This window comes from Panthera uncia, chromosome F1 (assembly GCF_023721935.1).
Source record: "Panthera uncia isolate 11264 chromosome F1, Puncia_PCG_1.0, whole genome shotgun sequence".
NCBI lineage: Eukaryota > Metazoa > Chordata > Mammalia > Carnivora > Felidae > Panthera > Panthera uncia.
In genome coordinates this window covers 40171811-40186248 of record NC_064813.1, presented here as the reverse complement: position 1 = coordinate 40186248, position 14438 = coordinate 40171811, and the positions used below count along the sequence as shown (strand labels likewise).

General features: G+C 38.9%; 1 protein-coding gene across 2 annotated transcripts in view; it reads left to right on the top strand.

Moving 5' to 3' along the window:
* KDM5B (lysine demethylase 5B) overlaps positions 1-14438 on the top strand; it is an 80687-nt gene that overhangs the window by 44806 nt on the left and 21443 nt on the right. For both annotated transcript variants that reach the window (XM_049634373.1, XM_049634372.1), the window contains exons 10-18: positions 1116-1274; positions 2263-2444; positions 3735-3897; positions 7202-7321; positions 8719-8913; positions 11560-11741; positions 11897-12021; positions 13663-13813; positions 13971-14085. In XM_049634373.1, coding sequence (XP_049490330.1) covers positions 1116-1274; positions 2263-2444; positions 3735-3897; positions 7202-7321; positions 8719-8913; positions 11560-11741; positions 11897-12021; positions 13663-13813; positions 13971-14085 — 1392 coding nt within the window. The remainder of the gene's footprint in view (positions 1-1115; positions 1275-2262; positions 2445-3734; positions 3898-7201; positions 7322-8718; positions 8914-11559; positions 11742-11896; positions 12022-13662; positions 13814-13970; positions 14086-14438) is intronic.

The following is a 14438-nucleotide window of genomic DNA, read 5'->3' as shown; positions in this document are numbered from 1 at the left end:
TTTAAATTTTCTTTTATGCTCTTAGAAGCATAAGCATGTTTCATTCAGCATTTAATGTTCCATCAAGTGAGTACACCAGAATTAAATGGTTTCCTACCGTAATTCTGGACACTTGGGTTGTATTTTTTCTCACTTACCAACAAAGTACTGTAGCAGACACTTCACACATGTAGATTTCTTTAGCTGGATTGTTTTCTTGGCATGCTTACTGAGGTCAGATGAATTTTCTCCCTACTCTAATGGCTGTATCATTTAAGGGAACCCAGCAGTATATGAGTGAATTTGTTTTTCCCTAAAAGCACTAACGCTAGCTGTTAAGTTACTTAAAATGTTTGCCTATTTGATGGGCTTATAAATTCAAAATATGCTCTTCTGAATTTTCAGTTCTTTTGACACCTCCTGTAGTATATTATTTTCTGGTATGTTTGCTTCACCAGTTGGTGGTATGCATGTGACCTCTTCTCTCTGTGCTTAGTTTTTCATTTTACTTAGAAGATGAGGACCTTGAGGGATCGCATTTAAGTTACCTGTCTCTAGACTCAGGTGGGATTAACCACAGATCCTAGACACTCCGTCTGGTGGCTCTTTGTACTGCTGTAGAGTAATTGCTCTTTTGTTCACGTTCTGCACTCTTTTTCATCATGGCTCCCTGCAGCACTGTCAGCCAGGCCTAGTGAGAGGAGCGTAAGGTGCACCCAGGTAATGTGTTTGGACACCTGTCACGGATAAAGCGTCCTTCACACACAGCTGTTATTACTGTGTAATAGTCCATCAAGTTATGTATTCTATTTCCCATACAAAAAAGCATCTCCAGTTTTTGAATGTCAGAATTTTGCTTTCCTTGACTCCCTTTTAGAGTCGTAGCCAGGTTGGTGATAGAGGAACCTGAATTCTTAATCAGTACTTCCTCTTTAGTTAGACAGTCGCTTTCAGAAAATAATGTGTATGTGTGAACTGCCTGGGATCAATTGTGGAACGTTATGGATATAATTTTCCTTAGGGTGCTATCCTATGATTCCTGTCACTTAGCTAATCTCTTCAGATTGGTCATGGGTAGTTTGTGAGTGTCTGAGAAAAAATTCATTTTTTTCTCTTCCTCATTGTTTTGTTTCCAGATGGTTCCCACAGAACTGGTTGAGAAAGAATTTTGGCGACTGGTAAGCACTATTGAAGAGGATGTCACAGTAGAATATGGAGCCGATATTGCCTCAAAAGAATTTGGCAGTGGCTTCCCTGTCCGAGATGGGAAAATCAAACTTTCACCTGAAGAGGAGGTAGGCTGTAGCTGTGAGGCACTTGTATTTCAAGCAGAAACCTGCATTTAAAGCTGATAGTTCAGCATATCCTTATCTAAAGGACATAGTACAGCATTCATGGCCTTACTGCAAATATATGTATGGTTGGAACTTGAATTATTAATTAAAATTCTTTTTGGTTGGCTTAAAGTAATACTTATGATTACTTTCAGCACATTTTTGATTACTAGATTTTTAATGATTTCAAGAAAAGTAGAAAGAGCCCACAGAACAATTCTAGTCCCAGCTGTTCTACTGCGTTGTGATGATGTGGGGAGATGCTTAACCTCCCCTGTGCCTTCAGTCCATAACTTTGGTTTCTCCTTCTGAAGAAAATTTGAGGGATTGGGACCAGACCTATTTATCTTTTAACTTCAGTGTTTATGAGTCTAGTATTTTCCACAATAGCAAACTTTTAGGAAGATTTTTTTTTTTTTAAAAACCTTTTTGAAATCTAACCTAGATGAGTACATAACAGTGTGCACAGCTTGATGAGTTTTCACAAGCTGAATACACCCATGTAACCAGCACTAGAACGAGAATAAGGACATTACCTGTTATTACCAGACCTTACCCCTGAAGTTCCCCTTTTGTCCTCCCTCTTTTCCTACCTTCCCTGTCTCAGGACAACCACTATCCTGACTTGGAGCACCATAGGTTAGATGGCCTGTTTTTGAACTTGATATAAACAGACTGATACGATGTATTTCCTCTGTAGCCAGAACAAAGGGAGTGGGCAGATACAGAAGTGTATACTATATGAGTCCGTTTATATAAAGTTCAGAACTGAGCAGAAGTAATATATGGGCATCTAAGAAGTCAGCATAGTGGTCTCCCCTCCTTTCCTCTGATCCCAGCCTTTTTGTTTTGAAGACTGTTTTCAGTCAGCTTTCTGAAACGTGCAGAATCTAAAACGTTAGCATGATGTAGCTAAACCTTTATACCTTGTTTGCTTCTTTCTTTTTAGGAATATCTTGATAGTGGCTGGAATTTGAACAATATGCCAGTGATGGAACAGTCTGTCCTTGCTCACATTACCGCTGATATATGTGGCATGAAACTTCCTTGGTTATATGTAGGAATGTGCTTTTCTTCATTCTGTTGGCATATTGAAGACCACTGGAGCTATTCGATTAACTACCTGCACTGGTAAGAAGTTCCAGATAACCTACAAATGGTATGCGAGCTGGGCTGGAAACTTTCCTTTTCGTCTCAGATGTGTCTTAACTCTTCAACTGTGTCTGAAAAGTAACGAGCTATTTTTTTCCCCCCCAAGTTTTCACTACTGTTGGAACAGGCATCTTAACAAGTTAAGGCAGTGGTTCTTAAGGATTCCTAGGAAGTCCATAAATCCCCTGAAATTGTACACACACTATTTTTCAGGTACAACATGTTTCTGCAGAGAGGGTAGACAGATTTTAGTGAAAAATCTTTACTCATGGAAAGATTAAAAAGCACTGAGCCTTGCTCTTACTATGGAAAAATCCCATTCCATGCCAGTGGCAGCTCAGATACCCTTTGGACGAGTAGTGAAGTCTAGGTGCTAGAGTCCAGGTCCTTGGAACTGCCAGCTTCTATTTCGTGCTGCTGAGTTCTGGCGTCATTATACATAGTAGAATGGGCTTCGTCAGTGCGTGTGTGCGTGGTGGCCGGGTGCACATATTCAGACTTTTTTTTAAACTCTAAGCAAAGCGATTGCTTCTTTCACATCTGTTTTTTTACCCCCTCCATTTCCCTTGCTTTTCTAAGTACAGAAATATTTGAAGATCTGTAACTCACTTAAGTCCCCACACGAGGAATTTGAGAATGTACCACAAGAAAGAGGGAGTTGGCAAATATATGTGGAGCATCAGTTCTGCTTCCCTAGGCAATTGCTCCCAGCTGTAAAATGAAGATTATATTTACCATACCTCACAGGGATGTTACAGATTAATTGGTTGACAGTTTAAAGTGCTTTGAAGAATAAGAGCTCTTTAGAAATGCTAATTGCCTTATTAGTGTTTGATTTAACCTTGCGTGTCAGAACGGACAAGGGAAAAGGATGATGGAGAATTGCCATCCCTTGTCAATTGCTATAAGAAATTGTGGTAACCACATACCCTGTAGCTAACACGTTATCTTATATTCTTAGAAACTCTAGATATTTTCACTTTCTAAAGGATCAGGTAAAAATGGGAAGGAGGAGAGGGACCTGGGACATAAAGTCTCATGTTCAAATTCTATACATTTGAAGGGGGGAAATGCATCATATATGTTCAGATCACATTTCTAATGACACTCAGAACACTCCTGTGTAGCATAATCTTAACAGAGCAGGGTCTGAAATATACGACTTGTGAACTATTTTTTGTTTATGTTGTTGCAGACTGATTTTTTTCTAATGAAATTTCATGTTTATGTATTTCTTGAGATTGATTTATTTTTACAATCTGTTTGCAGGGGTGAGCCAAAAACCTGGTATGGAGTCCCAGGGTATGCTGCCGAGCAGCTAGAAAATGTAATGAAGAAACTAGCTCCAGAGCTCTTTGTGTCCCAGCCAGATCTTCTCCATCAGCTTGTGACCATCATGAACCCCAATACCCTGATGACTCATGAAGTGCCTGTATGTTCTGGGTCAATCCTCCTGCCACTCAGGCTTAATTTACCACTTCTCTTCCCTTACTCAGTTTTTTATGCATTGATTTGGTTATGTGTTCCATACCATAACTGCGTAGCAGAAACAGCTGCTTGGTGTAATTGGATACTATACTGCAATAAGCCAGTCAGACTAGATCCTTGGACACCATAAAAACGAATTTGTTGCAGCTAATAACTAGGTTGCCAAGCAGCCATATTTTGCAAATACTAAGTGTGATGCTTTCTTTTTTTTTTTTTTTTTCCAGTGTCTAATTCAAGCTTTCTAAACCATAATTTTTCTTTATAGCTTCAGTCTTTCAGTGCAACAAAACAAAGACCTTAATGTTATTTGTATAAATTACTGTGAAAATGTCTAGGTTCTGTTCTAATAATTAGATCTAAGCTCTAGTGTCAGAATCCTTTATACTCTGTCCCTACCTTAAAAAAAAAATTATGGAATCTATTTGAACTTAATTTTGAATGATAAACTGAAATGATCTCCATGCTTGGTAGGTCTTAGTTGTATTATATCTCCACCCCAATTAAGCTTACTTAAAGAGAAAATTTATTGCAAGCTCTTGAGCTTAGATTTCAGGGTTCCTACTCTAGACTGAAAGGTGCTGTTGTTGGTGATACCACCTCTGAGGTTGGTGTACAAAGTGACACTTACTTGTATATGGTTTCCTGTTGGAGAATGCTCTGAAGATATTTAGGGAGGCCAGAGTGAAGCGTGTGAAGTTGAGGGGTCCATCTCAGTTAGCTAAGTCGAATGTAGATGGTACGGTTACTGCGCTAAAGTGCATTCCTGATGTTGCTGTGACCTAAATTTCATGCTTTGGGGGCCACGGGCTAGTAAGTGGGGACAGATGGAAAGGATTTTTCTTTGAGGGATCATAAATTATTCATGGAGACTAGCTTAGAAAGTAATGACCAATAACTACCAAAATACCACCATCTCCTTGTGTTGGTATTTTTCACATTGATTTTTCCCCCTCATATTGACTGATCTTTCTGACTTGTTATAAGTAACTTGCCCTAAATGAGACGTCTGGCCATGATTCTCAGTGATTTAGTTGAGGAACCCATGGGGCTTGATTCTGGACCCACAGAGATGGATGAGTGAGCCTGTGCATTTGAGACTTAGAATTTAAGGGTTAAAGACAGATACTCTTTACACAGATAATGGAACGGTGGTGTGCTTTAACAGTGCTGTCAACTATGAGGCTGATGCACTAACTCTAGGGAGAATTAGAAAGGACTTGTAATGATCATTTGAACTAAGACTTGGAGCTCTGATAAAGAATATTTTTGGTGGATTTGGGGGTAGAGGGGAGGAACTATTCCCTGTAGAAGGGATTGTGCCCATGTGGTGGGTAGTGGTCTTCAAACTTCCGCCTATATCTGATCCCCGAATGGCTGAACCTCACCCCCAGAGCTTCTGGTTCTGTTAGTCTGGGTGGTGCTCGAGAATTTGCATTTCCGAGTTGCCAGTTGGTGTTAATACTCTTAGTCCAGGAACTACATTTTGGACAAGATGGAGAGAGAGATGTTGAAAAGATACTTAATTTTATTATTTTATGGGAGTAAGTTCAGCCTGAGGATCTGTGTGCCTAGAGCACTATAGGTTTTTTTAATTAAGAACAAATTAAAAAAAAAAATTTTTTTTTTAATTTTTTTTTTAACATTTATTTATTTTTGAGACAGGGAGAGACAGCATGAACGGGGGAGGGTCAGAGAGAGAGGGAGACACAGAATTTGAAACAGGCTGCAGGCTCTGAGCTATCAGCACAGAGCCTGATGCGGGGCTTGAACTCACAGACCGCGAGATCATGACCTGAGCCGAAGTCAGATGCTTAACCGACTGAGCCACCCAGGCACCCCAAGAACAAATTTTTTAAAAATGTTTATTTTTGAGAGAGACACTGTGGGCAGGGGAGGGGCAGAGAGAAGAGGGGGACAGAATATCAGAAGCAGGCTCTGCACTGATAACAGTGAGCCCACTGCGGGGCTTGAACTCATAAACCTTGAAATAGAGACTTGAGCTGAAATCGGAAACTCAACTGACTGAGCCACCCAGGCACCTCTGCTTCAGGCTCTGAGCTGTCAGCACAGAGCCCGATGTGGGGCTCAAACCCACAAACCGTGAGATCATGACCTGAGCCGAAGTTGAATGCTTAACCATCTGAGCCACCCAGGTGCCCCTTCGTTGTCTTTTTGACACTAGCCATTCTAAGAGGTGTAAAATCTCTCATTGTGGTTTTGATTTGCATTTTCCTGATGATTAGTGATATTGGGCATCTTTTCACCTACTGCTGGCCATCTCTATATCTTCTTTGGCAAAATGTCTACTCATGTCTACGTTTCAATTGGATTATTATTATTATTATTATTTTTTGGTGTTGAGTTGTTGGATATTAATCCCTTAATGGATAGATAATTTGCAAATATCTTCTACCATTCAGTGGGTTGCCTTTTCATTTTTACTGATGGTTTCCTTTGCTGTGCAAAGGCTCTTTAATATGTCGTAGTCCCAGTAGTTTATTTTTGCTTATTTCCCTTGCCTGAGGAGAACCTATCCAGAAAAATGTTGCTAAGGCTGATATCCAAGAGACTGCTGCCTTAATACACGTGTTTTTTTTTTTTTTTTTAAGTTTTTTATTTTGAGAGAGAGGGAGAAAATATGAGTCAGGGAGGGGTAGACAGAGAGGGAGAGAGAGAGAATCCCAAGCATGCTCTCCATTGTCAGCACAGAGCCTGACACGGAGCTTGAACCCACACACTGGTGAGATCGTGACCTGAGCAGAAGTCAGATGCTTAACCGACTGAGCTACCCAGGCTCCCCAATGCAGGGTTTTGTTTTGTTTTGTTTTGTTCTTCGTTGAGTGGGTGGTGAGAAAAGGGGAATTGTTGGGAGGTAAGTTTGAGGCCTAAATCAAGATCGCTGTATGGGATGACTGGTGGTAGGAGATCCTATTTTGGTATAATAAAATTAGAATATTCTTAACTGTAGCTATATTTAGAAAGATGTGTCCTAATCCTGGATGTAGCCAAATTTTTGTAGTAAAAGCCATGTGTTCTATTCAGATATTAATAATCAGCCTACTAGTCTGGGGTACTATTCCATCTTGTGACAGAAACGAGTATCTCTGTGATTCTTCTACTGTAGTTCTTTTTTTATGGTTCACTTTTAGTTAGCAGAAAGCTTCCCTTTCTGGAGACTTATCTGATAGTCTGTGCCCAGTTTGTCTTTCACGGATGTCACTAAAAATCTCCAATTTCTGTCTCTATAGGTTTACCGAACTAATCAGTGTGCTGGGGAGTTTGTGATTACGTTTCCAAGAGCCTACCACAGTGGTTTTAATCAAGGTTTTAATTTTGCTGAGGCTGTTAACTTCTGCACTGTTGATTGGGTATGTAATTATGACTTAGTGAGCCTTTTCAAATGTATTGTTTTCCTACAGAAATGGTATATAATACTTTAAAAGCTTTCATGTGTATGGTTGCTTAAACCTGTTGCTGCTCAAATGGCTGGTTTACAAATTGTTTACCATCCATAGTGAGATAGAGTACTTGGCATCACATTGTAAAGCAGGGCTGTACTAACTAAGCGCACTACTGGGTTCAGCTGATAATGTTTTTCTTCTGTAAAAGTGAGACTTGATGAATAAATGAGTCTGTTGATTTACATTTTCGGTGAAATTCAGGATTTCATTGCAAACTCATAACAAACAGTTCAGTCTTAAGACTATACAGCAGTAGCTTAAATTATCTACAGGACAGCAATTTTCAGTGATGTATTTGGTTTTGGTTGTAGATTTTTTTTTTTTTTTAATATTTATTTATTTTTGAGAGAGAGACAGAGGCAGAGCATGAGCAGGGGAGGGGCAGAGATAGAGAGGGAGACACAGAATCCGAAGCAGAATCCGAATCTGTCAGCCCAGAGCCTGACACAGGGCTCAAACCCATGAACTGCAAGATCATGACCTGAGCCGAAGTTGGATGCTTAACTGACTGAGCCACCCAGGCGCCCCTAGATTTTTTTTTTTTAATGTTTGTTTATTTTGAGAGAGAGAGTGCGAGCAGGTGAGAGGGAGAGAGAGAATCCCAAGCAGGCTCAGGCTCTGTGCTGTTAGCACAGAGCCTACGTGGGGCTTAATCCCATGAACCACAAGGTCATGACCTGAGCCAAACCCAGGTGCCTTGTAAAGTAGACTTTTTGTATTAGTAATATTACTTTTCATTTACATAAAAAGATCTAGTTTAAGTGTGTGATGTTAAATCTAATGAATTATAACCTTGTTTCAGTGCTTTCTTGTGTAATAGTACCACCTGTATCTAAAATTATTTTCTGTTCTACTTTGGAGCATTATTATTCCCTGGAGTAGGTTAACCCACACTAGTTCAGCATAGTTGTTTCAGGAAATGTGTAAATTCATATGTCCAGTTAGAGTTTACATTGTTATAGACAATAATACATTGTTAATACTTTTTTTTTTTTAAGTTTATTTATACCCAGCGTGGGGCTTGAACTCATGACAACTGAGATCAGGAGTTGCATGTTTTTCTGACTGAGCCAGCCAGTCACCCAAGTCCATTGGTTTTTTTTAACTGCCTAATATGCCAGATCTTTTGAGATGCAAAGATTAAAAAAAAAAGGCCCAAGGCTTCTTAGAGTCTGGTTTTAGGGTTGATATTTGTATTATGACCCAGAATATCATATTTAGTAATTTGATAATGGTCAAAAGTCTTTGGAAATAGGAAGGAGAAAGATGAATGAATGTCATGTATTCTCTGTCTTTTGACCCAGCTGCCATTAGGCCGACAGTGTGTGGAGCATTATCGTTTGCTTCACCGCTATTGTGTATTTTCCCATGATGAGATGATTTGCAAGATGGCTTCCAAGGCTGATGTACTAGATGTCGTCGTGGCTTCAACTGTTCAGAAAGACATGGCCATTATGATTGAGGATGAGAAAGCTTTAAGAGAAACTGTCCGTAAATTGGTAAGGTTCTGGAATCCTTCTAATTGCATATCTCAGGGCATTACTTAGTAAAATTCTTACACGTATTAGTACCATTTTAAGAAGTCTTTTCTTAGTCTAATTTCCTTTAAGACCATTCTGATAGATGTGTATTAGTATTTCTTTGTGGTTTTAATTTCTACTTCTCTAATGGCTACTGATTTATTGAACATCTTATCATGTGTGTGCTTATTTACTACTTGTGTATGTATCTCTTTGATAAGTGTCTGTCCAAGTGTTTTGTCCCAGCCCCCTTTTTATTGGATTGTTGTGAGACTTCTGTGTATTCTGGATGCCAATCCTTTGTCAGATGGGTGCTCTACACATATTTTCTTCTAGTCAGTGGCTTGTCTTTTCATTCTCAAAGCAGTGTCTTTGTAAAAGCAGAAGTTTATTTTGATGAAGTTCAGTTAAGCAGTTGTTTCTTTTTTGCATCTCTTTTATGTCCTTAAGAAATCGTATCTAACCCAAAGTCACAAAGACTTTCTCCTGTATAGTCAGTCACCTAGAATTTTTAGTGTTAGGTTTTACATATGAATCTTTAACTCATCTCAAGTAATTTTTATTTATGGTGTAAGGTGTGGTGTGGGTTGGGATGACTCTTTTCCTCATATGGGTGTCTCATTGCTTTAGCACCAGGTCTTGAGAAGGCTGTTCTTTTTCTGTGGAAATGCCCAGGCACCTTTGTGTTGAAATTTGACTCACCTATATGGGTCTATTTCTACATTCTGTTGTATTCTCTTAATTTATGCATTTATCTATTGCTGTTACCCTATGCTGTTGATTACTGTAACTTTGTAATAAATCTTGAAATGAGGTAGTGTGAGTCGTACAACTTTGTTCATTTTAAAAATTGGTTTGGCTATCTTAGTTCCTTTGCTTTACATATAAATTTGAGAATCAGCTTTTTGATTTCTACCAAAAAACCTGTTAGGCTTTCATTGGAACTCCATTAAGTCCATGAATATAGTTGGGAGAATTGATATTTTAACAATGTTGACTCTTCCAGTTCATGGACATAGTATATCCACCATTTATTTAAGTCATCTTGATTTCATTCATTCGGTATTTTGTAGATTGCAGCATACAGATCTTATACATAGTTTCTTGGGTTTATAATTATATACTTTATGTTTTTTGGTACTGTTATAAATGATACTTTAAAACAATTTTTATTTCAAATGGTTTATGGCTTATATTTATAAATGTAATTGACTTATGTATATTGACTACTTGTATACTGCAACCTTGCTAATAAACTCAATTGTTTATTAGCTTTTGTTAGACTGTTGGGGACAGTGGTATCTGCAAATAAATAGTCACATTCATTTTTTTTTTTTTTAATGTGCTGTTTTAGATAGAATCCTTGAATTTTGACTCCCTGAAGCCTGTACAGATCAACAACAGCTTACTCACCTTCCCCTGATATTTTACAGTTAGGGAAAACAATGCCCAGAGGGTTTAAGTGCCTTTACCAAGGTCTTATAGCAATAATGGTAACTCATTTTTGAAACTTGAAGAGCTTAAAATTTTTTTCTAGATGTGGAAATTTACAAACTAAAATTGGGCAAACTGTATATGGGTCATTCTCAAGGAAAATCTGTAAAGTTGGTCCTTAATCTCATTTTAAATAAAAGTGCAACCATTTTTATTTCCAAGTCCTTTTTAATGATCAGTTCCAGTTTAAAACCAAAATTCATTCATTAGTGGTTTCCTTACTCTCCTCTGTCGTTGTTGGTCCTTGTAATCAGGAAGTAAAATGGTCAAAAGGTTAAAATACAGAGTAACAGTAAAACAAAGGAGCTTGGTGTCTCATAAATTGACTTAATCAGCTTCTGGCACTTTCATGGTTGGATTTGGATTCCCTTTTAGATAAGGAGAAAAGGTGGTAAACGCTTGATCTTTGAGTGACAAAAGTATATCCTAGAGGGCTCTCCAGGTGTCAGGTGGTACAAACTGCAGTTGAAATTTACTGGTTCAGTATCTTATTTTTCTTGATACTGTTTCAATTAGGAAATACTTCATTATGACTGTAGTCTTTATTGTATGTTTTTCTAACATTTTGGATAAATAATAATCCCTTTAGATAACTTTTTCATGTGAGAACTGATCTACCACTAAGCATCTTCCCATCAATAATCCCTTCATGACAGTCTTTTCCTCTTCCTTCCTTTTTATTTACTCTTGTTCTTTTTATTACTCTGAATTCCTGTATAATATTTCCTCTGAAGTAGAAAGTATATACATTTCTTTTGCTTTTATTGTCTATATCCAGATTATGGACAGAGCCAATTTGTAGTAGAATAAACAGCTAATGTCAGTAGTGAACGATCCTATTGATAACTGTTTTCATACACACTCTGATCACAATGACCAAACATAAGGGCCTACCTTGTCCAAAAAGAGGTTCTCTCTAAACAAATGAGGTAGTTTACCTTGCCCATAGTAGCTAGGTGGTTGTTATTTTGTATTCCAGACATTTTTAATCATGCACTCCTATTTTCGTAAGGCCCTCCCACCCACTTTTTTTTTTTTTTTTTTTTTTTAAACTCAGCTGTTATGTAGTTTTCTTGGGGGCCGGTGGATTATATTATCCTTTGGAGGTCTCTAAAGTACACTTTATTTTAGGGAGTAATTGATTCAGAAAGAATGGATTTTGAGCTGTTGCCAGATGATGAGCGTCAGTGTATAAAATGCAAAACGACATGCTTCATGTCTGCCATCTCCTGTTCTTGTAAACCTGGCCTGCTTGTTTGCCTGCATCATGTGAAAGAATTGTGTTCCTGTCCCCCTTATAAATATAAACTGAGGTGAGTAGGAAAAATGATCTTTTCTTTGGAAAACCCTAAATCCTTAATAAAAGCTCTGTGGCGTTCCTGTTCCAGGGCTGAAGTACTGCGTGTAAAATATGTGATTTTCTCCAAGCCCAGACATCTCAAAACTATGTCTGCTCCTCTGTTTCTAGGTACAGATACACTCTGGATGATCTCTACCCCATGATGAATGCATTGAAGCTTCGAGCAGAATCTTACAACGAATGGGCCCTGAATGTGAATGAAGCTTTGGAGGCAAAGATTAACAAAAAGAAAAGTATGTGATGTTCTTGGTGATTGGCAGATTGGGACTGATTGTAATGTAGCCAACATAGTTACCAATGAACAGGTTACTTTAAACGACCTGATGCTGGTTTACGGAGTCTTAGCAGAGAAAGTTATAAAGCCACTAGTGGATGAGGCAGATGCCCTTTCCATCACAGGAAAATCTTGATCTATGAATTGTACAAGATCGTATATTTAACAAAGGTCATAGTATTCGGAAACAGAATAACTTTTACACTTCTTGTCTCAGTACAAAAATGTTTCACATTTTATATGGAACCTTAGAAAAACATTTTTTTTAAAAAACTAGATCTCAGGACACCTGGGTAGCTTAGTTAAGTGTCCAAGTGTTGATTTCAGCTCAGGTCATGATCTCATGGTTTGTGACTCACAAACAGGACTCATGTTGGGCCGTGTGCTGACAGCAGAGGGTCTGCTTATGATTCTCTTTGCCCCTCCTCTGGTCACTCATGTGTGCGCCCGCTCTCTCAAAATAAATAAATAAACATTAAAAAAAATTAAAACTAGATCTCAAGACAGAGGTAGCATGTTATTAAGTTATGGGTCTCTGGTTTATCATTGCCCCCACCTGTCTTCTCTTTTAAGTAGGCTCTGCACCCAGGGTGGAGCCCATCGTAGGGCTTTTGAACTCAGAGCCCTGAGATTAAGAGTCAGATGCTGAACCAACTGAGCCATCTAGGCACCCCCCTGGTTTGTCACATTTTAGTGCTAATCAAAGTCAAAGTTTCTGTCTCTTGTTACTACCTTGAAAGTCACTACTTCCTTTCCCATCTCTTTCTTTTCTTTTCTTTTCTCTTCTTTTTTTTTAAGTTCGTTTATTTTGAGAGAGACAGAGACAGCATGATCAGGGGAGGGGCACAGAGAGAGGGAGACAGAAGATCCCAAGCAGGCTCTGTGCTGCCAGCAGAGAACCCGATGCGGGGCTCCAACTCACGAAACTGTGAGATCATGACCTGAGTGGAAACCAAGAGTCGGACGCTTAACCGACTGAGCCACCCAGGCACACCCCCTCCCCGCCATCTCTTTCAGAGTGTTTTCACTTTCTTTCCTTTCTGTAGTCCCAACAGGTAAATCTGCCCTTCTTTTACTTAGGGGAAGGTCTCAGTATCACTCTCTCTGAGCACACTGCATACTTGCCAAGTGCAGGAGACAGGAGTGGTCTGTGTAACAATAAGAATCTGCTTTTGCTCTGTTTTGACAAATCTGTTGTTTTCCATATCTTAAACATTTCAGGTCTAGACATTTCCATATTGAAGAGCAGCTCTAGGCACTTGTGAAAACACTCTAAAGTGTTCTAACACTGGCTGGCACCAGTGTTAAAGGGGGCACTTGGCTGGCTCTTTTGGAAGGGCATGTGACTCTTGATCTCTAGGTCATGAGCTTGAGCCTCACATTGGGCATAGAGACTACTTAAAAATAAAGGAGACTTAAAAAATAAATAAAAACACTCTACCTTCAGCCAAAAAATAAAAATGAGATGGACAAATCTGTTAATGTCTTAAAACACCACAAGTATTTTAGATAACTGATAAAAGCAAACCCTTCCTCTGTGTTTCATACCACTCGTATAAACTTACTGATTACGGAAAAATGACCTTTTGTTTATTATTAGGCCTTGTGAGCTTTAAGGCTTTAATTGAGGAATCGGAAATGAAGAAATTCCCAGACAATGATCTTTTGCGCCACCTTCGCTTAGTCACACAGGACGCGGAGAAGTGTGCTTCTGTTGCTCAGCAGCTGCTTAATGGCAAAAGGCAAACTAGGTATGTACTTCTGTTTGAGGTTGCACTCTTAAGTGGCTCTACTTGGCAACCTGTTGTGAATTGGTTTTTCCTTCTGTCCTGTATTCCTGTGACACTGAATAGGGGAATGGTGAATATATTTTGTCCTCATGGCTTCCTCGGGCCTTTGCCTTTACAGATACCGATCTGGTGGAGGAAAATCCCAAAATCAATTGACAGTGAATGAACTCAGACAGTTTGTGACACAACTGTATGCTCTTCCATGTGTCCTCAGTCAAACGCCTTTGCTAAAGGTAACTATAGAGGGAGCTGTGGGAAAGTACTTTGGTAGTCCTATTCGGTGAAACCTTGGTTTGCGAGCATAATTCGTTCCAGAAACATGCTTGTGATCTAACACGCTTACATATCAAAGCGATTTTCAAGAACCGTTGGCTCAGTTGTGATCACGTGACATTTGGCGTCATGTATTACCTGTGTTATAAGACCTTGCTCGTTTATGAAGTTAAAATTTATTAGAAACGTTTGCTCGTCTTGCGGAACACTCGCAGAGCAAGTTATTCGCAATCCAAGGTTTCGCTCTATTTTGTAAATAAATTCAGATGACATGCTTAAGTCATCTTGGGTGGTTAGTTTGTACATTTCTTTG